The 25991-nt window shown below is 52.5% G+C and overlaps 1 protein-coding gene across 2 annotated transcripts in view; it reads left to right on the top strand.

Moving 5' to 3' along the window:
- Positions 1-15198: 15198 nt before the first annotated feature.
- Positions 15199-25991, top strand: part of LAPTM5 (lysosomal protein transmembrane 5) — a 32726-nt gene continuing 21933 nt past the window's right edge. For both annotated transcript variants that reach the window (XM_064172518.1, XM_064172517.1), the window contains exons 1-2: positions 15199-15320; positions 23418-23511. In XM_064172518.1, coding sequence (XP_064028588.1) covers positions 15234-15320; positions 23418-23511 — 181 coding nt within the window. In that variant the 5' untranslated portion in view covers positions 15199-15233. The remainder of the gene's footprint in view (positions 15321-23417; positions 23512-25991) is intronic.

Here is a 25991-nt window from a genome sequence, read left to right as displayed (position 1 = left end):
CAGATCCTTCAACTCCTTCATACCCATGACTCCTTCTTCCCTACAACTCCTTCATTCCTACAACTCCTTCCCTACAACTCCTTCAACTCTGATCCCTACAACTCCTTCAACTCCTTCATCCCTACAACTCCTTCTTACCTACAGCTGCTTCCCTACAACTCCTTCAACTCTGATCCCTACAACTGTTTTATCCCTACAACTCTTTCACCTCCTCCCTCCATGCAGCTCCTTCACCTCTACAACTCTTTGATCCCTACAACTCCTTCATCTCTTTGATCCCTGCAACTCCTTCATCCCTACAACTTTTTGATCCCTACAACTCTTTCAACTCCTTCCTCCCTGCAGCTCCTTCACCTCTACAACTCTTTGATCCCTACAGCTGCTTCATCCCTTCAACTCCTTCATCTCTACAACACCTTCATCCCTACAGCTGCTTCTTCCCTACAACTTCATCCCTACAACTCTTTCATCTCTACAACTCTTTGATCCACACAACTCCTTCTTCCCTACAACTTAATCCCTACAATTATTTTATCTCTATGACTCCTTCTTCCTTAAAATTCACAGAATCACAGAATCAGGCAGGGTTGGAAGGGAGCACAAGGAGCAGCCAGTGCCAACCCCCCTGCCATGCCCAGGGACACCCTACCCTAGAGCAGGCTGCACACAGCCTCAGCCAGCCTGGCCTCAAACACCTCCAGCCATGGGGCCTCAACCACCTCCCTGGGCAACCCATTCCAGCCTCTCACCACTCTCCTGCTCAACAACTTCCACTTCACCTGCAGCCTCACTCTCCCCACCTCCACCTTTGCTCCATTCCCCCCACTCCTGACACTCCCTCACAGCCTCAAAAGTCCCTCCCCAGCTTTTTTGTAGCCCCCTTCAGATCCTGGCTGGCCACGAGAAGGTCCCCTGGGAGCCTCCTCTTCTCTAGCCTGCACAGCCCCAACTGAATCCTCCCAAGTCCTTCCCTGTGACTCCTTCCTTATAGCTCTTCCATCCCTACAATTCCTTCTTCCCTACAACTCCTTCATGACTGACTCCTAGAAGCTCTCTGCTTTCCTGAGTGTGATGGTTTGGATGTTACCTTCCCACCCACCCTTGTGAAAATCACTCAGACTAGACTCAGCCAAATCTGGAAGTTGAATGAACCTTTCTATTTACAGCTTAACACAAGATACAAGCAGGCATTTACTATAGATACAGCAACTCTGGCAGGGAGGTTGGAACTGGCTGATCCTTGTGGTCCCTTCCAACCCTGACTGATTCTATGGTTCTAAATAGACAAGTTAAAAAGGTAATACAGACACACAACAGCCCTCCCAGAAACCAGAGTCCCCAGGAGGGGCTCCCAACCACCCTTCCACCTTCTTCCCACCCCTCTACCTTACCCTAGATTCTTGCCTTATGTTCAAGGTAGTTTGGAGGGTTGGGCAGGGGGGGTTAGGAAGCAGATGGATTAGTCACACAGACAGCAGGTTAGGTTAGAGAGAAGTTTCACCTTCTGTGCTTCTGTGCTCCACTACCTCCCTGGGAAACCTGTGCCAGGGTCTCCCCACCCTCAACCTGTGCCAGTCTCTCACCACCCTCAACCTGTGCCAGTCTCTCACCACCCTCACTGCAAAGAATCCTTTCCTAACACCTACTTTCAATCTCCCCTCTGCCAGTTTCAACCCATTCCATTTGAGGACCTCAGAAGCATTCTGAGGTTGGTTAAAGGAATCATTCCCTTTTCTGCAGTGGGTTCTCTTTTTTTTCCCTTCTGCTTTTTGAACACCTGGATGAGACCCACTTAGTGCCATGGTCTGGTTGCTTGGCCAGGGCTGGGTGCTAGGTTGCACTGGATGAGCTTGGAGGTCTTTTCCAACCTGCTTGATCCTGTGATTCTGTGACTTGGAGCAGGCTACTCCTCTTTTGCCACAGGCTGAAAGGTTCTAATCTCACAGCTTCAAAGCAACAGAAATTGTTGCCTCTTGTGAATCCTTCTAACCTCAAGACTGAATGTATAGATATACATATACAAATCATAGCATCAATCAGGCTGGAAGAGACCTCCAAGATCATCCAGTCCAACCTATGTGGCCAGTAGGATAAGGGAGGTTCTTCTTCCCCTGTACTCAGCACTGGTCAGACCACACCTTGAGTGCTGTGTCCAGTTCTGGGCCCCTCAATTCAAGAAAGATGTTGAGGTGCTGGAAGGTGTCCAGAGAAGGGCAACAAAGCTGGTGAGGGGCCTGGAACACAAATCCTATGAGGAGAGGCTGAGGGAGCTGGGCCTGTTTAGCCTGGAGAAGAGGAGGCTCAGAGGTGATCTTATTACTGTCTACAACTACCTGAAGGGACATTGTAGCCAGGTGGGGGTGGCCTCTTCTGCCAGGCAACCAGCAATAGAACAAGGGGACACAGTCTCAAGTTGTGCCAGGGTAGGTCTAGGCTGGATATTAGGAAGAAGTTCTTCCCAGAGAGAGTGATTGGCATTGGAATGGGCTGCCCAGGGAGGTGGTGGAGGCACCGTGCCTGGGGGTCTTCAAGGAAAGCCTGGCTGGGGCACTTAGTGCCATGGTCTGGTTGGCTGGGCAGGGCTGGGTGCTAGGTTAGGCTGGCTGAGCTTGGAGCTCTCTTCCAACCTGCTGCATTCTATGATTCTATAATCCCTCTCACCAATACATCCCAGCTAGGCTCAAACTAGCACATTAGGAAGCCGAGGGATTAGTCACACAGACAGCAGGTTAGGGAGAGAATGGAGGCAGCCAAATCCAGAGAACAAACTGTGTTATCTGTGTTTGTGTTCTTGTTCTTCTCCATCTCAGCAAGCCTCTGAGTGCAGCAGCCATCACCACTGGTTCCTTTTTACAGCCTAGCATCTAATCCCTCTCACCAAACCATCCCAGCTAGGCTCAGACTAGCACACCCAGCTCACTTTAGCCTGCAGCTGAAGAGGTTTCCCTCTGCTGTGCCAACCCTGCCTGTTTTCCTACATTTCTTGCCTGTTGCTGTTGGCTGGGGCTGGTTCCTTACACAAACACATTCAGCATTTCTCTATCTGCTGCAAGTCTGTGTGGGTGGAAAGCTTGAGGGCAGGTGAAGGAGCAGCAGCAGCCTCCATCCAGGCTGTACATGTCAATAGTGGGAGGTCAGGCAGTCACTCAGGCAGTCCTGCCAAGCTCTGTGCAGAAGGAGCTCACCTCTTTTTTTTTCCCTTCTTCTTCTTTTTTGATGTCTCTTCATAAGGCTTTGGGGGTTTCAAAGCCAGCAGCAAGCAGCCTCATTCCCTTTCCTAGCTAAGCATTCCACTGTTTGCTTCTTTGGCTGTTTCCTGAGCTCAATAAGCCCAGGGACAAAACTATCATGAAGGGGAAACAGTGACAGATGCTCGCAGTGAGCAAGGAGGGCAGGGGGCTGAGCAAACCTGGGGCTGGAAAATGCAAGAGGGAGAAGCTTGTGGTGTGGTGACTAAGTCCCAGGCATAGTTTGTTTTGCTGTTGTGGCAAGCAGCAAGCCACTAATTGGGTCTGCAGTGGGCAAGGCTCAGGTCTGAACTGTGCAACTGGGCTCTCCTTTGCCCTCAAATGAGGTGACTTTGGCTCTGGATGTGAACTGCCCTTGTGGAGTGTGTGTGTGACTCTCTCTCCTGGTCTGACCTGATCCTGGGTTGGCCTCAGTGCTGGAAGGGGACCAGCACTCGCCAGCACCCTCAGTCCTTTGCAGTTCAAGGGACATTCACAACTGTGTGTGCTGTTGCTACAGGTGTTTGGGCACAGGGTGTTCCAGCAGCACTCTGCTGCTGCTTCTTGCCTGCACGTAGGGAGGTCCCCACGTCTCAGCCACCTCTCAAGCAGAGCCTCCCAAAGCTCCCTCTTAAGCCAGAGGCATTGCAGAACACATCTTAAAGTCCCTGTGTGTCACAACTGCTTTGGAGGTGACTTGGGTCATCGTTTCCTCAGTGCAGGTAGCTCCAGCTGCCACTGCAAAGGGATCCTGCTCTGCTAGCAAGACATTGGTGAGCAAGGCACCTAGTCCACGTTGCTCATTCAGGAGCACAGCCCTGTGAGGAGAGGCTGAGGGAGCTGGGGGTGTGCAGCCTGCAGCAGAGGAGGCTCAAGGCAGAGCTCATTGCTGCCTGCAGCTGCCTGCAGGGAGGCTGTAGCCAGGTGGGGTTGGGCTCTTCTCCCAAGCACCCAGAGACAGAACAGGAGGACACAACCTCAAGCTGTGCCAGGGCAGGTTCAAGCTGGGTGTTAGGAAGAAGTTCTTCCCAGCAATTGAGATTGGCATTGGAATGGGCTGTCCAGGGAGGTGGTGGAGTCCCTGTGATGGTTTGGGTGTTCTTCTGTTCTTTGATTCCATTCTGTGCTTCTGTGCTCCACAATCTCCCTGGGCAACCTGTGCCAGTGTCTCATCACCCCCAACCTGTGCCAGACTCTCACCACCCTCACTGTAAAGAATGTCTTCCTCATCTCAAATCTGCCCTTCTCAAGCTTCAATCTGTTACTCCTCATTCTGTCAGTCAAAGCCCTTGTCAAAAGTCCCTCCCCAGTTCTCCTGTAGCCCCTCCAGGTAATGGAAGGCTGCTCTACAACTACCTGAAGGGAGGCTGTAGCCAGGTGGGGTTGGGCTCTGCTGCCAGGCAGCCAGCAACAGAACAAGGGGACACAACCTGAAGCTGTGGCAGGGCAGGTCGAGGCTGGATGTTGTTAGGAAGTTGTTGTCAGAGAGAGTGATTGGCACTGGAATGGGCTGCCCAGGGAGGTGGTGGAGTCTGTGTGGCTGGAGGTGTTGCAGCCAAGCCTGGCTGGGGCACTTAGTGCCATGGTCTGGTTGGTTGGGCAGGGCTGGGTGCTAGGTTGGACTGGCTGAGCTTGGAGCTCTCTTCCCACCTGCTGCATTCTCTGATTCTAAGATCTCCCTGGAACCTCCTCTTTCCCAGGCTGAATAGCCCCAACTCTCCCAGCCTGTCCCCACAGCAGAGGTGCTCCAGCCCTCTAATTATCTTCATGGCCTCCTCTGAACCTGCTGCAAGAGTTCCATGTCCTTCTAGCTGCACTTTTCCAAGCCTCCTTTAGGAACCAGGTTTGAAAGGGATGTGCACTCAGTTTAATTAGCAGACTCCACCAGCAGAAGCCATTTGTCAGCCACTTAAGCAGTCTCCCTGTTCCCTGGCAGCAGCAGATGTCTGACCCCAACTGGTTTGCAGCAGGAATTTGCAGGAGCAGACCCAGTGCCAGCCTCTGCTGGGGATTGATTGCTCTGCTGGCATGCAGCAGGTCCCTCATTAAGGCCCTCACATTGTTGTTTGGCTGCTTCTGAAGTGCAAACACAAGAAGCAAAGCTTTGGAGAAGGCCAATTAGGAAGGACAGAAGAAACACTTCACACTGACCTGGGCCAGTCTCAGGACTAAGTGGGATTAGGGCTGGATGGAAGCTGGGAGGGTGTTGGAGGTTTGTGTGCAGGAAGCTTGAGCAGCAGGCAGGTTTGTTGCAGGTTGGTTGTTCCTCTGGGAAAAGCTCTTTGTTCTTTGTCTCCTCTTCTGTAAAGTCAGAAGAGGCTTTTTAAGAGTAAAAGCTTTGTTTTGCTGACCTGGGCTGCTGGTTTGAGGCAAACAGGAGTCTTCTAGTGAGAGAAAATAGATGATGGGCTGTGAAAAGGAAAGAGTGGTGATGTCTGCTGCACTCCTGGGCTTGTGAGAGGTATGAAAACAAGAGCAGAAAACAAAGACAGAGCAGCAGAGTCAGTGCCTCTGTTGGTGCCTGTGCTCTTTGCTGTGTAACCCAACTCACAGTATCACAGTATCACAGTACCACAGTATCACCAAGGTTGGAAGAGACCTCACAGCTCATCAAGTCCAACCCTTTAGCACAGAGCTCAAGGCCAGACCATGGCACCAAGTGCCACGTCCAGTCCTGCCTTGAACAGCTCCAGGGACGGCGACTCCACCACCTCCCCGGGCAGCCCATTCCAGTGCCCAATGACTCTCTCAGGGAAGAACTTTCTCCTCACCTCCAGCCTAAATCTCCCCTGGCACAGCCTGAGGCTGTGTCCTCTTGTTCTGGTGCTGGCCACCTGAGAGAAGAGAGCAACCTCCTCCTGGCCACAACCTCCCCTCAGGTAGTTGCAGACAGCAATGAGGTCTGCCCTGAGCCTCCTCTTCTCCAGGCTAACCAATCCCAGCTCCCTCAGCCTCTCCTCGTAGGGCTGTGCTCAAGGCCTCTCCCCAGCCTCGTTGCCCTTCTCTGGACATGCTCAAGCATCTCAATGTCCCTTTTAAACAGGGGGGCCCAGAACTGAACACAGCACTCAAGGTGTGGTCTAACCAGTGCAGAGTCCAGGGGCAGAATGACCTCCCTGCTCCTGCTGGCCACACCATTGCTGATGCAGGCCAGGATGCCACTGGCTCTCTTGGCCACCTGGGCACACTGCTGGCTCATGTTCAGGTGGGTATCAATCAGCACCCCCAGATCCCTCTCTGCCTGGCTGCTCTCCAGCCACTCCCACCCCAGCCTGTATCTCTGCATGGGGTTGTTGTGGCCAAAGTGCAGCACCCTGCACTTGGAGCTATTGAACTCCATCCCCTTGGACTCTGCCCATCTGTGCAGGCAGTCAAGGTCCTGCTGCAGAGCCCTTCTGCCCTCCAACCCAGCCACATCTGCCCCCAGCTTGGTGTCATCTGCACACTTGCTGATGACTGACTCCATGCCCTCATCCAGATCATCTATGAAGATGTTAAAGAGGATGGGGCCCAGCACAGATCCCTGAGGGACACCACTAGTGACAGCTGCCAGCTGGATGTGGCACCATTCACCACCACTCTCTGGGTCCGGCCCTCCAGCCTCCATTCTGCTTCTGATCCCCCAGACTCACCTGGCACTTAAGGCAAACTCTGGGGTAAGGTAGAGGGATGGAAAGAAGGTGGAAGGGTGATTGGGAGCCCCTCCTGGGGACTCTGGTTCCTGGGAGGGTTCTTATGCTTCTGTCTTGCTTTTCACTTGGCTATTTCTGTGTAGACCTTTAAACATTGTGAACCTCTGCTTGTGTACTGTGCTCAGCTGTGAATAGAAAGCTTCAGTCCTCAACTTCCAGCCAGCTGAGTCTAGTCTGGGTGATTTCAATAGAGTAAGGGGGGGGCAGGTGACTCCCAAACCACCTCTTGCTGTCAGGATTCTCACTTCTCTCGTTGTCCTTCTGCAGAGCAGTGCCTGCCTGACAGGCTGCCTGAGGTGAGACAGGGAGCACACAGCTGCCTTCACTGCAGCTCTAAGGGCAGTGGCTGTGCTACACCCCAGTGTGACTCTGCCATCAGGGTGCTGAGGGGCTGGAGCAGGTCCAGAGAAGGGCAATGAGGATGTTGGGAGGTCTGGAGGACAGGGCTGGGGAGGAGCAGCTGAAGAAAAGGAGGCTGAGGGGAGACCTCACTGCTCTCTGAAAGGAGGTGGAAGAGAGGTGAGAGTTAATCTCTTCTTCTAAGGAACACATGATAGAATGAGAGGAAATGGCCTTAAGTTGCCCCAGGGGAGGATTAAGTTGGATAGTAGGAAAAATTACTTTGCTGCAAGAGTGGTCAGGGATTGGCAGAGGCTGCCCAGGGAGGTGGTGGAGTGCCCATGCCTGGAGGTGCTCATAAAAGCATGTGGCCATGGCACTTGGGGACATGGTTCAGTGGCCATGGTGGTGTTGGTTTGATGGTTGGGCTCAATGATCACAGGCTCACAGGATGCCAGGGCTTGGAAGGGACTCAAAGAGATCATCCAGCCCACCCCCCCTGCCACAGCAGGACCATTACAATCCAGCTCAGGGCACACAGGAACACATCCAGACAGGCCTGCAAAGGCTCCACAGAAGGAGACTCCACAACCTCTCTGGGCAGCCTGTGCCAGGGCTCTGGGACCCTTCCAGGCAAGAAGTTGCCCTTGTGCTGAGCTGGAACCTCCTGTGCTGCAGCTTCCATCCACTGCTGCTTGTCCTATGCCAGGGAGCAGTGAGCAGAGCCTGAAGGGGCAGGTTGGTCAGGTCTGTCTCTATGCATGTGGACAGCCTAGCAGAGTGTTACACCTTGCATGAACCATTACCTGAGCACCACTCTTAGCTTCCATGAGCAGAATTGACTTCATCCACCCTATTGGTGAGGCTGTGCCACTGCATGGAAGCTGAAGAGAGGAACACATGAGGCAGGGAGCAGTGGCTGGAGACCTGCCTGGCAGAAAAGGACCTGGAGGTGTTGGTGGTGGACTGGATGATCTTGGAGGTCTCTTCCAACCTGGTTGATTCTATGATTCTATAATTCTATGAGCCAGCAGTGTGCCCAGGTGGCCAAGAAGGCCAGCAGCATCCTGGGGGTGTTGGTGAGCAGCAGCTGAAGATGAGCCAGCAGTGTGCCCAGGTGGCCAAGAAGGCCAACAGCATCCAGGGGGTGTTGGTGGGCAGCAGCTGAAGATGAGCCAGCAGTGTGCCCAGGTGGCCAAGAAGGCCAACAGCATCCGGGGGGGGTTGGTGAGCAGCAGCTGAAGATGAGCCAGCAGTGTGCCCAGGTGGCCAAGAAGGCCAACAGCATCCTGGCCTGGCTCAGCAGTGGTGTGAGCAGCAGGAGCAGGGAGGTGCTCATGCCCTGTACTCAGCACTGGTGAGACCAGACCTCCAGCACTGTGCCCAGTTTTGATCACCACAGCACAGGAGGAACATTGAGGTGCTGGAACAGTGCAGAGAAGGGTGATGAGGCTGAGGAGAGGTCTGGCAAACATGGCCTGTGAGGAGCAACTGAGGGAGCTGGGGGTGTTTAGTGTGGGGAAGAGGAGGCTGAGAGGGGACCTTATGGCTCTCCACAACTAGCTACAAGGAGGTTGTAGTGAGGCTGCAGCTGGTCTCTTCTCCCCAGTTACTAAAGCTAGGACAAGAGGCAATGGCCTCAAGTTGTGTCAGGGGAGGTTTAGGTTGGATGTTGGGAGGAAGTTCTTTCCTGAGTGGGTGGTCAGGCACTGGCACAGGCTGCCCAGGGAGGTGGTGGAGGCACCATCCCTAGAGGTGTTTAAGGGATGAGTGTCTGTGGTGCTTGAGGTGGTGATGAAGGCTGCTGGGATGCAGGTTGGACTGGATGCTCCTGGTGGTCCTTTCCAACCATAGCAATTCAGAGTGATCAGATGTTGTGCTGAGGGATTTGGTCAGGGACTTGGCAGTGTGAAACTGATGATTGGACTCGAGGAGCTTGAAGGCCTTTTCCAATCTAAGACATTCTGTGATCTGCTGGACACACTCAGCTTAATACACCCCAGGATCCCATTGGCCTGCTTACCCACAAGGGCACATTGGGCACATGATCCTAGAGGTCTTTTCCAACCACCCTGATTCCATGAGAGGTCTCCCCTGGCATTGCTTCCAGGAAGGAATCAGGGGCAAAGCTTCTGCCAAGCACATAAAATCCACATCCCCAACTCCATGTGGCCTGCTTGGCCACAAGAGCACATTGGGCACATGATCCTAGAATCACAGACTCAAGCAGGTTAGAAGAGAGCTCCAAGCTCAGCCAGTCCAACCTAGCACCCAGCCCTGCCCAACCAACCACACCATGGCACTAAGTGCCCCAGCCAGGCTTGGCTGCAACACCTCCAGCCACAGCCACTCCACCACCTCCCTGGGCAGCCCATTCCAGTGCCAATCACTCTCTCTGACAACAACTTCCTAACAACATCCAGCCTAGACCTGCCCTGGCACAGCTTCAGCCTCTGTCCCCTTCTTCTGCTGCTGGCTGCCTGGCAGCAGAGCCCAACCCCACCTGGCTACAGCCTCCCTGCAGGCAGCTGCAGGCAGCAATGAGCTCTGCCCTGAGCCTCCTCTGCTGCAGGCTGCACCCCCCCAGCTTGCTCAGCCTCTCCTTATAGACTTTGTGTTCCAGGCCCCTCACAGCTTTGTTGCCCTTCTCTGGACACCTTCCAGCACCTCAGCATCTCTCTTGACTTGAGGAGCCCAGAACTGGACACAGCACTCCAGGGGTGGCCTGAGCAGTGCTGAGCACAGGGGCACAAGAACCTCCCTTGTCCTGCTGCCCACACTGCTCCTGAGCCAGCCCAGGATGCCACTGGCTCTGCTGCCCACCTGGGCACTGCTGCCTCCTCTGCAGCCTATTATCTACCAGTACCCCCAAGTCCCTTTCTTCCTGGCTGCTCTCAGCCACTCTGGCCCCAGCCTGTAGCTGCTTGAGGTTGTTGTGGCCAAAGTTTAGAACCCTGCACTTGGCCTTGCTCAATCTCATCCCATTGGCCTCTGCCCACCCATCCAGCCTGGCCAGGTCCCTCTGCAGGGCTCTGCTACCCTCCAACAGATCAGCACCTAGATCCTAGAGGTCTTTTCCAACCACTATGATTCCATGAGAGGTCTGCCCTGGCATTGCTTCCAGGAAGGAATCAGGGGCAAAGCACATAAAATCCACATCCCCAACTCCATGAAATGCCCAAGGCAGTGTTCCTGGGAGCAGACTGACTTCTTGCAGCAGTGCTCTGGGTGTCTGTAGAGGCAGCCCACTGAAAGGGGCCACTCAAGATGATGCTGTCAGCCAACTCTGCAGTGGCAGGCAGGACTATTTGAAGCCAATGGCCCAGCCTGGGCCACACTTTCTGTTTGCTTTGACACATTATGAGCTAAGTTTGGGGTTGGTCTGTTCCAATGTACAAGCAAGCCTCTGTCTGCCTCTAAAAGGAGAGGGGAAGGAGGGGATTGCAAAGGCAGAGTACACTTTCCAAGCAAAGCCAGAGCCAGATTATGAAGCAGCTTTTCATTTTAGCAGGAAATACCTGCTCCTCCTGCACCCTCATTCAGCTGGGGCCACAGAATGGCTTTGAGGGGAAGCAGCCCCCTAAGAAAATATGTTTCATGTGGGGAAGGCAAAGCAAAGGCTGTGCATTTGCAACTGAGCTGGGAAATGAAAGAGGCTTCAACAGGTCCATTTCTAGGACAAAAAAGTTATTTTTAAGATTCTTTCCTCAAGGATGCTTCAGATATTCCCAGCACAAGCAGGACATGGAAGTGGTGGAGGCAGTGCAGAGGAGGCCACCAAGATGCTGAGAGGGCTGCAGCAGCTCTGCTCTGAGCACAGGCTGAGAGAGTTGGGGCTGTGCAGCCTGCAGAGGAGAAGGCTTCCAGGAGAGCTTGGAGTGGCCTTGCAGGATGTGCAGGGGGCTGCAGGAGGGCTGGGGAGGGACTATTGAGAAGGTCTGGGAATGGCAGGAGGAGGAGGAATGGGTTTGGAGTGTGAGAGGGGAGCTTGAAAGTGGATGTTAGGAAGAAGTTGTTTGCAGTGAGGGTGGTGAGACACTGGCACAGGTTTTCCAGGGAGGCTATAGAGCACAGAAGCACCCAATGTGATCAAAACCTTCTCCTCTGCAGGCTGCACAGCCCCAACTCTCTCAGCCTGTGCTCAGAGCAGAGCTGCTGCAGCCCTCTCAGCATCTTGGTGGCTGGGCCAGGGCTGCAGGTGGGGTGTGAGGAGAGCAGAGCCAAGGGGCAGAATCCCCTCCCTTGCCCTGCTGCCCACACTGCTCTTGCTGCACCCAGCACAGGGTTGTGTCTGGGCTGCACTCCCACTGCAGGCTCCTGTGGAGCTTTTCACCAGCCCAGACCCTGTTCCTCAGGGCTACTCTCAGCCATTCCCCACCCAGTCTGGAGTAGTGCTTGGGATTGCACCCCCCCAGGTGCATGTCTGGAGGAGGAAAAAGACAAACCCTCCTGTCAGAGAGCATATTCAGACTAAGCTGCAGAGTTGTGGCCCCTGAAGAGCTCAAGTTGCCTGCACAAAGTGCATCTCTAGCAGAGATCCCCGAATCCCAGAACCACCCAGGTGGGCAAAGCCCCTCAGGAGCACTAAGCCCAACCTAGAGCCCTGCTCTACAACATTCACCTCAAACCATAGCCCTAAGCACCACATCCAAACCACCTTCAAACACATGCAGGTGACTCCACCACCTCCCTGGGCAGCTCATTCCAGTCCCTCACCACTCCCTCCATGAAAAACTTTTTCCTCATACCCAATCTAAACCTCCCCAGCCTCAGCTTGAGGCCATTCCCCCTTTCTTGGTGCATCCTCATGGACTAGATTTAGATTAGTGGTGCTGCCAGTGTCTGCTGCCTCAGTGTTGAGCATCCCTGGAGCCCTGGAGGGTTGGTGCCCATCTGGTGCTGTGCTCAGTGCAGGCTGTCACTGTGCAGATGCACATGGGGTGGAGCTGTCTCCCCTGAGGAAGACAATTTTGAGGCTTGGAGACTATTATTAGGCTTTTGCACTCGTTCAGCTGGAGGCATGACCACAGGAAGGCAAAGTTTTCACAGGGCTATGAATATCACTGAGGCTGTGGTCAGGGTGTGGGCTGCAAAGCAGAAGCAAACACAGAGCATGGTCCTGCTCTGATCTTGCATAACCCAGGGCAGGTAAGGGGGAAAGTGGCAGCAATGTCTCTGTGCTAGGTAGAAGGAGGTCAGTGCACAGTTCAGACTAGACAGCAAGCTCCTGAGCCCTCAACAAGCCCTGATCTCACCTAAAACTGAGGGACTCAGCCTGGACATTAGGAAGAAGCTCTTTACTTGGAGCTCTTTACTTGGAGAGTGGTGGAAGGCTGCAATTGATGGCTCAGGGAGGTGATGAAGGTTCCATCCTTGGAGACATTCAAGCTCAGACCTGATGAGGCTCTAAGCCACCTGATCTAACTTGAAATGCCCTTGCTGCCTGCTGGGAACTGGATGACCTCAGAAGGTCCCTTCCAACCCACTGCATTGTGTGGTTCTATGATCTTGGAGGTCTCTTCCAACCTGGTTGATTCTATGATTCTATTAAGGAGAGGCTGAGGGAGCTGGGGGGGTGCAGCCTGCAGATGAGGAGGCTCAGGGCAGAGCTCATTGCTGTCTGCAGCTCCCTGAAGGGAGGCTGTAGCCAGGTGGGGTTGGGCTCTGCTGCCAGGCAGCCAGGGACAGAAGAAGGGGACACAGCCTGAAGCTGTGCCAGGGCAGGTTGAGGCTGGATGTTGTTAGGAAGTTGTTGTCAGAGAGAGTGATTGGCACTGGAATGGGCTGCCCAGGGAGGTGGTGGAGTGGCTGTGGCTGGAGGTGTTGAAGAGAAGATTGAATGAGACACTGAGTGCCATGGTCTGGTTGGTTGGGCAGGGCTGGGTGCTAGGTTGGGCTGGCTGAGCTTGGAGCTCTCTTCCAACCTGCTTGGTTCTATGATTCCATGGAGCTCAAGCAGCAGGCAAGACTCAGTCTCCCCAAGCTGTGCAGTGCTGAGATCACAAAGGCTTTCCAGCATCTGTTCTTATGTCCTGCTTCAAAGAGACTGTTCTTATGTCCTGCTTCAAAGTGACTGTTCTTATGTCCTGCTTCAAAGAGACAAAAAAAGCACACCCCACACCCCCAAACTGCACCCCTGCAGCAATGCCACATGAAGCAAAGGAAGAAGAACTCCCTCAGTGGTTACAGAGCTTTGAAATCATTTCCTGTCACACATAGAGAGGTTGGCAGCAAGATAAGGCTTTAAAATAAAGAGCAGAGCATATTTTGGGGGAGCTTCAGCCCAAAGCCTTCAGCACTGTGATAATGCATAACAAAACTTTCACCTCTGCAAACAACCAAAGCTCCCTGGAAGGAGCATTTCCCAGCTGCTGCCTTTGCATGTGAAGGGAGGAAGCCACAGGAGGCCTTTTGTAACAGGAGATTCATAACTGTACCCTGCAGAAGTCATTTTAGTTCCCATCCTAAAGAGAGGTGGAACCTATAAAAACCTCATACTGTGTAAAAACCTCATCCTGGTGTAGAAGGGAGCCCAAATATGCTTCAAACTTACTCAGCATAAAAAAAACCAGATCCTTGCAATCTGGAGCTGTTCAGAGCCAGGCAGGGTTTGAGAAGCCTGGCTGGGACACTTAGTGCCATGGTCTGGTTGATTGGCTAGGGTTGGGTGCTAGGTTGGACTGGATGAGCTTGGAGCTCTCTTCCAATCTGGTTGGTTGATTCTGTGGATGGCAGAAAGGTCGTTTCCAGGATGCCATCCTTTGCCAACACCATAACTTCAGCATCTCTGCATTTCCTATTTGCCTTGCAATGAGGTCTCTTCTCCTAAACTGGGCAGCCTGTGAATTCACAGGCACCAGCAACCTTTCCAGTCCTCTTCTGGCCAGCATTGTGCCCATGAACTGGGATATATCTGCACACAGTTCTCAGTTTCCCAGCTCTAGCAAAGGGACAGTGAGGTGGATTGGAGCTGTTCCAAGATAGAGCTCAAAGAGTGGTGATCAATGGTGCCAGGTCCAGCTGGAGAGATGTAATCAGTGGAGTCTCCCCCAGGGATCAGTGCTGGGGCCAGTCCTGTTCAACATCTTCATCAATGCCATTGATGAGGGCACAGACAGACAGAGTCTGATCAGCAGGTTTGCTGCTGACACCAAACTGGGAGGCTTGGCTGATCCAGCTGCAGGCTGTGCTGCCATCCAGAGGGACCCAGAGAGACAGAGCTGGGCACAGCAGTGAGGATGGTGAGAGGCTGGCACAGGTTGAGGGTGGTGAGAGACCGGCACAGGTTGAGGGTGGTGAGACACTGGCACAGGTTTCCCAGGGAGGTTGTGGAGCACAGAAGCACAGAATGGGATCAAAGATCCCATTCTGTGCTTCTGTGCTCCACAACCTCCCTGAAAGTGTTCAATGCCAGGTTGGATGAGTCCTTGAGCAACCTGTTCTAGTGGGAGATGTCCCTGCCTATGGCAAAGGGTTGGAACTGGCTGAGCTTTGAGGTCCCTCCCAAGCTAAACCATTCCATGATTGTATGATGCCAAAGGAATGGTGACCTTGCTGGCAAGGAACAAGCTGCTTCAAACTGAGGAACTTGGCTGCTTTGCTGCCAAAACAGCAGGTGGAGTGAAAGGTGAAATTCTTGGCCCCCTGCTTTTGTTTCTGATGGGTTTTATAGGACAAAGCAGCATCCTGCTTTGGATCCCTCCTCTCCCAGCCCTCCTCATTTGCTGGCCACCACCTGCCACCAGCAGCATTGCTGCTGATATTCTCCATCTGGGATGTGCAAGCAGTTAAAGGTCTGTCAGAGAAAGCAACAGGGTTTTGCTTGCTTTTCTTATTGAGAAATCAAAGCCCTCATGTGACTTTGTTGATGACTTAAGACATTTAGAGAGCAGGAAGGAAGTGGAGCTGCACTGTTCACTTGGCTTTGCTGCAAACTCCACCTCATTAGCTGCAGGCAGTGCAGAGGGATCAGAAAATGACTGCCCAAGACACCACTCAGCCCCCCAAATGTTGCTTCTTCAACATCAAGACAGCAACAGTTGCTTTAGGGATCTTCCACATGGTAAGTGCCAGGGCTGGAGGTGGGGACAGGGGGAGGGAGAGAAGAGAAGTGGAGGTTAAATCTTGGCAGAAGGTGTTGTCGGTGCTGGGCAGGAGGTCTCCTGGCTCTCTACTTCTCTGGGTTCCCAAAAGGGACAGTCCAATGATTTGAGAGAGGTGGAGAAGAGAGATGGAGAGAAGTGAGATGGGGAAAAGAGGTGGAGGAAAGAGAGGTGGAGAGAAAAGAGTGGAGAAAAGAGAGGTGGAGAAAAGAGAGGCAGAGAAAAGAGAGATGGAGAAAAGAGAGGTGGAGAAAAGAGAGGCAGAGAAAAGAGAGGTGGAGAAAAGAGAGGTGGAGAAAAGAGAGATGGAGAGAAAAGAGGTGGAGAAAAAAGAGGTGGAGAAAAGAGAGATTGAGAAAATAAAGATAAAAGAGAGGGAAAAAAGAGATTAAGAAAAGAGATATGAAGAAAAGTGGTGGAGAAAAGAGAGGCAGAGAAAGGAGAGATGGGGAAAAAAGATGTGGAGAAAAGAGAGGTAGAGAGAAGAGAGGTGGAGAAAAAAGAGTGGAAAAAAGAGAGGTGGAGAAAAGAAAGAGAAAAGAGAGGTTGAGAAAAGAGAGATGAAGAAAAGAGATATGAAGAAAAGAGGTGGAGAAAAGAGAGGCAGAGAGAAGAGAGGTGGAGAAAAAAAGAGTGGAAAAAAGAGAGGTGGAGAAAAGAAAGAGAAAAGAGAGGTTGAGAAAAGAGAGATGAAGAAAAGAGAGGTGGAGAAAAAAGAGATGGAGAGAAAAGAGTGGAGAAAAGAGAAGTGGAGGAAAGAAAGAGAAAAGAGATAGAAAAGAGAGCTTGAGAAAAGAGAGATGAAGAAAAGAGATGGAGAAGAAGAAAGAGATGGAGATGAAGAAAGAGAGGTGAAGAAACGAGAGGCAGAGAAAAGAGAGAGGAAGAAAAAAGAGGTGGAGAAAAGAGAGATTGAGGAAAGAGAGATGAAGAAAAGAGAGGTGGAGAAAAGAGAGCTTGAGAAAAGAGAGATGAAGAAAAGAGATGGAGATGAAGAAAGAGAGGCAGAGGAAAGAGAGATGAAGAAAAAAGAGGTGGAGAAAAGAGAGGTTGAGAAAAGAGAGATGAGGAAAAGAGAGATAAGGAAAAGAGAGATGAAGAAAAGAGAGGTGGAGAAAAGAGAACTTGAGAAAAGAGAGATGAAGAAAAGAGAGATGGAGAAAAGAGCTTGAGAAAAGAGAGATGAAGAAAAGAGATGGAGATGAAGAAAGAGAGGCAGAGAAAAGAGAGATGAAGAAAAGAGAGGTGGAGAAAAGAGAACTTGAGAAAAGAGAGATGAGGAAAAGAGAGATGGAGGAAAGAAATGGAGAAAAGGGAGATGGAGAAAAGAGAGATGGAGAGAAGAGACTGTGGCAGAGGAAGGGAAGGAGGGAGGTGGGGGCAGACAGGAAGAAGGGTGTTGCACTGAGAGGCTTTTTAACTCTTCTTTCCCCGGCTCTGCCAACTGGAGCTCTGCTCCTTGTTTTTCCCCTGCAGCTTAAAGCAGGAACTTTTACCAGTGCAGAACTGTGTGGCTTGGCCAGGGCTCAGCACAGCTAACTGGACCTGCTGGCTAGAAACTGGGCAGCACCTTGGCGACAGAAACGGTGGGAGGGAGGAGGGAGCTGAGCTCCAAAGGGTGGTTGGGCAAAGCTGCCTCGTTTCTCCCTCTGCACCCAGCTGGGCACTAGGTGCAGAGTTCTGCTTTCTGTTTGGCTCAGTGGTTGTGGTCAGCAGCCAAGCAGCTGCTGTGCCTGCTCAGGGTTGGACACAGCAGAGAGCAGAGGTGGCAAAGCCTGGAGGGGAGTTTCTGCCATGCCATCAGGTGGCTTTGGGTGACTGTGAGGATGTGGTTTGTGTTTGCTGATCCACTGAGTTCATTTCAGAGGGAAAAGAAACAAATCGATTCTGCAGCCTGACTTCTTTAAGCTTTGTATTAGCAGGTCTATGCAAGTTACACTCAAGCTGCAGCTGGGCAGGTTTAAACTGGATATTAGGAACATTTTTTTTCCCCCCAGCAAAGGTGCTCAGGCATTGGAATGAGCTGCCCAAGGAGGAGGTGGTGGAGACACCGACCCTGGGTGTGTTTAGAAGTCGTTAGGATGTGATGCTTGAGGATATGGTTTAGGGTGAACCTTGTAGAGTAAGGATATGGGTTGGGCTTGGTGATCCTGAGGGGCTTTGCCAACCTGGATAGGATTCTATGATTTCTATGCCACTTCAAATCCTTCCATTTGAGGCCCTGGCTGTGCACAGTCATGGGCAGGGAGCCTGCAGGGTGCTGCCAGTTCATCATAGAATCATAGAATGGGTTAGCTTGGGAGGGACCTCAAAGGTGTCCCATAGGCAGGGACACCTCCCACTAGAACAGGTTGCTCAGCCAACCTGGACTTGAACACCTCCAGGGAGGTTGTGGAGCACAGAAGCACCCAATGTGATCAAAGATCACATTGGGTGCTTCTGTGCTCCACAACCTCCCTGGGAAACCTGTGCCAGGGTCTCACCATCCCCAACCTGTGCCAGTGTCTCCCCACCCTCAACCTGTGCCAGTGTCTCCCCACCCTCAACCTGTGCCAGTCTCTCCCCACCCTCACTGCAAAGAATCCTTTCCTAACACCTACTTTCAATCTCCCCTCTGCCAGTTTCAACCCATTCCATTTGAGGACCTCAGAAGCATTCTGAGGTTGGTTAAAGGAATCATTCCCTTTTCTGGAGTGGGTTCTCTTTTTTTTTCCCTTCTGCTTTTTGAACACCTGGATGAGACCCACTTAGTGCCATGGTCTGGTTGCTAGGCCAGGGCTGGGTGCTAGGTTGCACTGGATGAGCTTGGAGGTCTTTTCCAACCTACTTGATTCTGTGATTCTGTGACTTGGAGCAGGCTACTCCTCTTTTGCCACAGGCTGAAAGGTTCTAATCTCACAGCTTCAAAGCAACAGAAATTGTTGCCTGTTGTGAATCCTTCTAACCTCAAGACTGAATGTATGGATATGCATATATAAATCATAGAGTCAAACAGGTTGGAAGAGAGCTCCAAGCTCAGCCAGTCCAACCTAGCACCCAGCCCTGCCCAAGCAACCAGACCATGGCACTAAGTGCCCCAGCCAGGCTTGGCTGCAACACCTCCAAGGATGGGGACTCTACCACCTCCTTGGGCAGCCCATTCCAGTGCCATACCCTGCACTTGGCCTTGTTCAGTCTCATCCCATTGGCCTCTGCCCACCCATCCAGCCTGGCCAGGTCCCTCTGCAGGGCTCTCCTCCCCTTCAACAGCTCCACAGCTGCTCCTAGCTTGGTGTCATCTGCAAACTCACTGATGCTGGACTCAATCCTCTGGTCCAGATCATCAATAAAGATATTGAACAGGACTGGGCCCAGCACTGATCCCTGGGGCACAGCACTGGTGCCAGCTGCCAGCTGCATGTGGCAGCATTCACCATTACTCTCTGGACCCTGCCTTCCAGCCAGGTTTTGACCCCAGAGTGAATCTGTCCCAGCCAGGAGCTGCCAGCTGTGCCAGCAGCTGCTTGTGGCAGATGGTGGCAAAGGCTTTGTGCAGTCCATGATGCCCATGATGATGATGAGGGATCACTGAGCAGCCCAAAGTGCTCCTGCACACCTCCAGGGAGGAAGCATCCACAGCCTCCCTGGGCAACCTGCTCCACAGTCTCAGCACCATCATACTGAAACCTGCACTTGGGTTTGGCCTAAGGAGCTAACACACAGCTTGGGCTTGGACTACAGAGCCAGAGGTGCTCTTAAAGTCCAGTGCTGACCCAGCAGTGACTAAGGGGAATGGACATGGACAGCCTGAGCCCTCAGTTCTCAACCTTGCTGCTGGCTTCTGACAGTGACCATCAGTGGAACACCACCAGAGCCATTGAGTCCCCAGGTCCCTACAGCTGCCACTGTGCCTTTACCTACTCTATTATCTCAGTGAGTTTCTTCTGCACAGCACCCCCTTGGAAAACAGCTCAATTCTCAGAGCTTGGCCTGTCTTTGAGAGACAGCACAGAGTAGCAACCATGATTTTTTTTCCCTCCCCTACCCCTTCTCCTCCTTTTTGATCATGTAGCTGCAGCTGGGCAAAGGGAGGGGAGCAGAAAAGGGGATTTATAACTCAGCAGTGCCTTGGATGATTTGCTACATCAATACTGTTGGTTTGGATCAGTGTAAATTATTGCTGTGGGTCCTAGTGATGAATCATAGTGATGCTGGGTGATGGTGATGCCATCAAACACAAGCACTCAGGCTTTGTGGTGGTGTCTTGTCCTCCTATAAATTAGATTTGTCTCACCACTGATCTCTCCAGAGGCAGCTGAAATAAATCAGAGCCATTCTCAAACAAACAGGGAAGGAGATGAGAGGAGTGAGGAGGAGGCAGAGCTGTGTGATCAGCAAAGCTCCACTGGCTGTTGTGAGGTGACTTGTGAGTGGCTTTTGAAGAAGGCAGGCAGGAATTTGTCCTGCTCAGTGGATCCTTCAAGGCATGAAGAGAACTTCAAGTTCATAGAATCAGTCAGGGTTGGAAGGGACCACAAGGAGCAGCCAGTTCCAACCTCCCTGCCATGCCCAGGAACACCTCACACTATATTAGGTTGCTCAGAACCACATCCAGCCTGGCCCTAAACACCTCCAGGGATGAGGCTTCCACCACCTCTCTGGGCTGAGTCTCTCACCACCTTCATGCTGAAGAACTTCTTCCTCACATCCAGTCTGAATCTCCCCATTTCCAGCTTTGTTCCATCCCCCCCAAGTCCTATCACTCTCTGACAGTCTAAAAAGTCCCTCCCCAGCTTTCTTATAGCCCCCTAAAGATACTGCAAGACCACAATAAAGTCACCTCAGAACCTTCTCCTCTCCAGGCTGAACTCCTCTCCAGCCCCAACTCCTTCAGTCTTTCCTCCTAGCAGAACATCTCCAGACCTCTGCTCATCCTCATGGCCCTTCTCTGAACACCTTCCAGCACATCCACATCCCTCTTGTCATACCACTTGGCATCCACGAAGATGCTGAGAGGGCTGCAGCAGCTCTGCTAGGAAGTCAGACTGAAAAGAGTTGGAGCTGTTCAGCCTGGAGAAGAGGAGGCTCCCAGGTGACCTTCTTGTGACCTTTCAGGTATCTTTAGGGGGCCACAAAAAAGCTGAGGAGGGACTTTTGAGGCTGTCAGGGAGTGATAGGATTGGGGAGAATGGAGCAAAGCTGGAAATGGGGAGATTCAGCCTGGATGTGAGGAAGAAGTTCTTCAGCATGAGGGTGGTGAGAGCCTGGAATGGGTTACCCACGGAGGTGGTTGAAACCTCATCCCTGGAGGTGTTTAAGGCCAGGCTGGATGTGGCTCTGAGCAACCTGTGTGAGGTGTTCCTGGGCATGGCAGGGGGGTTGGAACTGGCTGCTCCTTGTGGTCCCTTCCAACCCTGACTGATTCTATGATTCTGTGGTTTCAAACTCAAAGGGAAGGCTCATTGTGGGACACAGAGTCCCAGCCTCCACCACAGCAAGACCATGGCTTGGTGGACACTCAGTCCAGAAGCAAAAGGGCTGTGGGGGATGTGCTGCAGCTCCTCTGGAAGCTGCACTTGCAGCCTGTGGCACAGAAGTTGGTGAGTTGGGTTTTGAAAGCAGTTTCTATGTCTTCAGCAGCAGACACAGAGACAGTTGGAGGGCCTGGGTTCAGTTCCTCTCCCTGCTGCAGGCCATCCCTCCCAGCCACACTTCCCCTTTCCTGGGGCAGGGCAAACCCTTTCCTCCCATGCCTCCTTGGTTTGTTTGCTTGCACTTCTGACTGCACCTTACCCCTGCCTGGAGCTCATCTGACACCTCCAGCCTTTGCAAAGGACACCAAACAGTCTCTCCTCTGCTCACCACCAGCTTTGCCTCCTCTCCTGCAGCTGCTGGCTCTGCTGGCACACCTGAGCACAGACCACACCAGCGCTGGTTCCTCCTTGTCTGCATCACTCCTGAAGTGGCTGCTGCAATGCAAGGCTGCTGTAGCTCCTTGCTCCAGCCCAGCTTGTGTTACTCTTGGTGACAGATGCAAACTTGCCTCCTGTATCACCCTGGGGTTCAGATGACTCAGAGAGAGAGGCTGAGCAGTGAAGATAAAGCAGCTTCTCTCATTCACCCCTGCATGCCTACCTCTTCCTTGCTGGTGGCACTCCTGTTGGTGGCTCCTGCCCCTGGGCAGTCTGCAGAGTGGCTGCTCCCAGGACCTGCTGCTGTTGGCACAGGTTTCTACTGGTTTTTGGACAGCTCAGAGTTTGCTCTCTTGCAAACCCAGGGGAGTTGTGGAATCTCCCTCTCTGGAGATATTCCAGACCTGCCTGGATGTGTGATCTGCTCTAGGGGATCCTGCTCTGCAAGGGGGTTGGACTGGATGGGTTTTGGAGGTCCCTTCCAGCCCCTGACATCCTATGATTCTGTGAAACTCAGCTCCCATACCTCCAAGGAGTAATGCACAGTGCAAGACAGTCCATGAGCTTCTCCTGGCCTAACTCCTGCTCTCCACCCCCAGGTTGTGCCCTGCTGCTGTGACAAGAGGTCCTCCTGGGCAGAGAAGCAGCAGCAGCTGTTTGCACAGCAGCAGAGAGGTCAGAGAGCCTGTCCAGACAGTGAGACACAGCTGCAGGGTGACATTCCCATGTGCCCTGCATCCCTGGGGAATGTGGCAGCAGGCTCTGCCCCCAGCCACCCACACTGAGGCCAATTTTAACACCCCCCCTGCAGCTCTTGGAAGGTGCAGCTGCAGGTACAGGCCTGGCAGCTCATGCTCTGCTGCAGCTTGCTGCAACCTGGAGGTGCAGAAGGAAGTCAAGACACCAAACTGGGAGGCTCTCTGCCAACAACTTCCTCCTAACATCCAGCCTAAACCTCCCCTGGCAGAGCTTCAGGCTGTGTCCCCTTCTATTGCTGGGTCCCTGGCAGCAGAGCCCAACCCCACCTGGCTACAGCCTCCCTTCAGGCAGCTGCAGGCAGCAGCTTCAGTTCAGAAGGTTGAAGAAGATCATTTTGGTTCAACATGAAGAGAAGACATTTCCCCCTCAAATGCATCAAAGAAGGAAATGATAGTTCTGTCTCTGGAGTTGTATAAGCAAACCTGCAGAGGAATCTTTATTCACCTGCAGAGGAATCTTTATTCTCTGTGTGCCTCTCTTCACACTTTAAACCACAATTGCCACTTTCAGCTCAGCTGCAAAGCAAAATGCAATTCCCAAGCATAAAGCCAGGGCTGCCTGGCTCAGAAACACTGCAATGGCACTCGTTAACTTTGTCATTTCTTCATCCTCCTTCAGAAGCCAGCAGGGAAAAAATGAAGGGAGAGGGAGAGGGGAGGAGAAAAGGAGAGAAAAGGAGAGGGGAGAAAAGGAGAGGGGAGAAAAGGAAAAGAAAAAAGGAGAGAAAAGGAGAGAAAAAATGAGAGAAAAGGAGAGAAAAAAGAGAGAAGAGGGGATAAAAAAGAGAAAAAGGGAGAGAAAACAAAAAAGGAGAGAAAAGGAGAGGAAAAAAAGAGAGAAAAGGAGAGAGAAAATGAGAGAAAATGAGAGGAAAGAAAAGAGAGAAAAGGAGAGGAAAAAGAGAGAAAATGAGAAAAAAAAGGACAGAAAAGGAGAGGAAAAAAAGAGAGAAAAGGAGAGGAAAAGGGAGAGAGAAGAAAAGGAGAGAGGAGAAACGGACAGGGAAGGAGAGAAGAGGGAAGGAGAGGAGAGGAAAAGAGAAAAGGAGAGAAAAGGAGAGGAAAAAAGAGAGAGAAGAAAAGGAGAGGTAAGAAGAGGAGATAAGAGGGAAGAGGGAAGGGAAGAAGAGGAGATAAGAGGGGAGGGGAGGGGAGGGGAGGGGAGGGGAGGGGAGGGGAGGGGAGGGGAGGGGAGGGGAGGGGAGGGGAGGGGAGGAGAATGCAAACCCAAACCATTAAGAATCTGCTAACTTTTGCACAGGATCTGAAACCCTCCCCGACTGCCTCAGCTGGAGACCCATCCTGCAGCCAGGGCTGTGGCCAGTTGCCTGCTCCCTAAAAGCAAAGCAGTCGCTGGGAAACTGGCCCCGAGCCCCCTGAATTGTGCCTTTCGCTTTTGTCCTGCCAGGTGATGAGCGTCCTGCTGCTGATTGAGTACTCCCTGGAGGTGGCAGGTGGGAAAGGCTTTTGCAATGACCTGGACAAGGATTACTACAGGATTGGTATGTCACTGGAATGCTGGAAGAGCAGAAAGGGTCTGGGGGAAGGGGTGGGGGGTTGGGATGGAGCCCAAGATCTTGCTTTGGTATCTCTTTCCCTTTTCAGCAGGGAAAACTGGAAAGTGCAGATGGGCCAAAAGCTGAGCCCCACAGACAATGTAGGCTCTAAAGGTTTGGATTTGGGGAGAGGCCATGGCTGGTTTGGCTTTTTGGAGCAGTGTGGAGCCCACAGGGGTTGTCCTGGTTTCAGTGGCTCAGGCTCTCAGCCTCCCCACTCCCTCCACATTGCACTCCTCTCTCAGTCCTGCCTTCCCCTTCTCTTCCCTTCCACCAGCTGTGCCTCATCCCAGCCTCACACACTCTGCTGCCTTCTCCCACATACAAAGCATATTCCAGGGGAAGCCTGAAGCATAGAATCATAGAATCATAGAATCAACCAGGTTGGAAGAGACCTCCAAGATCATCCAGTCCAACCTAGCACCCAGCCCTATCCAGTCAACCAGACCATGGCACTAAGTGCCTCAGCCAGGCTTTGCTTGAAGACCCCCAGGCACGGTGCCTCCACCACCTCCCTGGGCAGCCCATTCCAATGCCAATCACTCTCTCTGTGCAGAACTTCTTCCTAACATCCAGCCTAGACCTACCCTGGCACAACTTGAGACTGTGTCCCCTTGTTCTATTGCTGGTTGCCTGGGAGAAGAGGCCAACCCCACCTGGCTACAATGTCCCTTCAGGTAGTTGTAGACAGCAATAAGCTCTGCCCTGAGCCTCCTCTTCTCCAGGCTAAACAGGCCCAGCTCCCTCAGCCTCTCCTCATAGGTGGGCAGCTTTGTTGCCCTTCTCTGGACACCTTCCAGCACCTCAACATCTTTCTTGAATTGAGGGGCCCAGAACTGGACACAGCACTCAAGGTGTGGCCTGAGCAGTGCTGAGCACAGGGGCAGAAGAACCTCCCTTGTCCTGCTGCCCACACTGCTCCTGAGCCAGCCCAGGATGCCATTGCCTCTGCTGCCCACCTGGGCACTGCTGCCTCAGCTTCAGCTACTCTCTATCAGTACCCCCAGGTCCCTTTCCTCCTGACTACTCTCAGCCACTCTGGCCCCAGCCTGTAGCACTGCTTGGGGTTGTTGTGGCCAAAGTGCAGAACCCTGCACTTGGCCTTGTTCAGTCTCATCCCCTTGGCCTCTGCCCACCCATCCAGCCTGGCCAGGTCCCTCTGCAGGGCTCTGCTACCTTCCAACAGATCAACTCCTGCTCTGACCAGCTCCTCAGTAGTCCTAATCCAGTGGCCCTGGGGGTTGGGGAGAAACCACAGCCCCACACTGCATCCTGTGAGCATGGGAGCCTACCTGACACTGCCACCAGCACCCTGCCCTCTGTGCCATGGACCCATCCTCTTCATCCAGGAGTCTCCTACCTCACAGGAGAGGGCAATTCAGAGAGCCACACCAGCTTATGTCCTTTCCCCTTGGCCCTTTGGGCCACATCCCCAGAGCTGCCCAAGCTTTGGTGGTTTTGGCAGAGCATTGATGGTCTGGAAGAAGCAGCCAGGCTGTGGCCCAACCCACAAACATCACAATCATCAGGCTTGATTGAATTCCTACAGCCTGAGCTTGGGAAGGATCTAGTTTAGCTTTCAGAGACCCAGCAGAGGTCTCCTGTGGGGTGTCATTTAGCAGAAGATAACTCCCCAAACCTCAAATATTGCTTAACCAGACAATTTCTGCATGAAGCTCTTTGGAGTCAACAATAGCAGGGTGCTTTTTCCCTTCTCTTAGTCACTGTTCAGTCTAAAACCACAAGCTAAGATAAGCCTGCTGTGTGCAGAGAGATGGGAACCAGGTGGGAACCAGGCTCCCACAGCCTCTGCTGGCTCTCTTCATGCAGAATCAAAGAACCACAGAACCTTAGAGGTTGGAAGGGACCCTCCAGAGATCATCCAATCCAAGTCCCCTGCCAAGGCAGGAGCACCAAGGGTAGTTCACACAGGAATGCATCCAGGCAGGGTTTGGAAGTCTCCAGGACTGGCTGATCCTGGTGGTCCTTTCCAAGCATAGCGACTCACAGTGATCAGATGTTGTGCTGAGGGGTTTGGTTTGGTCAGGGTCTTGGCAGTGTGAAACTGATGCTTGAAGGCCTTTTCCAGTCTAAGAAATTCTGTGGTTCTGTGATTGTGGAGAGGCTGCTGCTGATCTGCTTCTCACAGGTAAATGGTGATAGAACAAGAGGGCATAGCCTCAAGCTGCCACTGGGGAGGTTTAGACTGGATATTTCCCAACACTGGGAATGAGCTGCCCAGGAAGGGGTGGAGTCCCCAGTCCTGGAAGTGTTTAAAAGTCATTTGGATGTGGTGCTTAGGACTATGGTTTAGGCTGCACCTTGTAGGTGCAGGGATCTGGGTTGGCCTTGGTGCTCCTGAGGGGCTTTGCCAACCTGAATGTTTCTGTGATGCTGTGATTGCTTCCAGAGGAGTTCAGTTTGGG

The sequence above is a fragment of the Pogoniulus pusillus genome, chromosome 37 (genome assembly GCF_015220805.1).
Source record: "Pogoniulus pusillus isolate bPogPus1 chromosome 37, bPogPus1.pri, whole genome shotgun sequence".
In the NCBI taxonomy this organism is placed as follows: domain Eukaryota; kingdom Metazoa; phylum Chordata; class Aves; order Piciformes; family Lybiidae; genus Pogoniulus; species Pogoniulus pusillus.
Note: the sequence above shows the minus strand (reverse complement) of the source record. Positions and strands in the feature narration are given on the sequence as shown.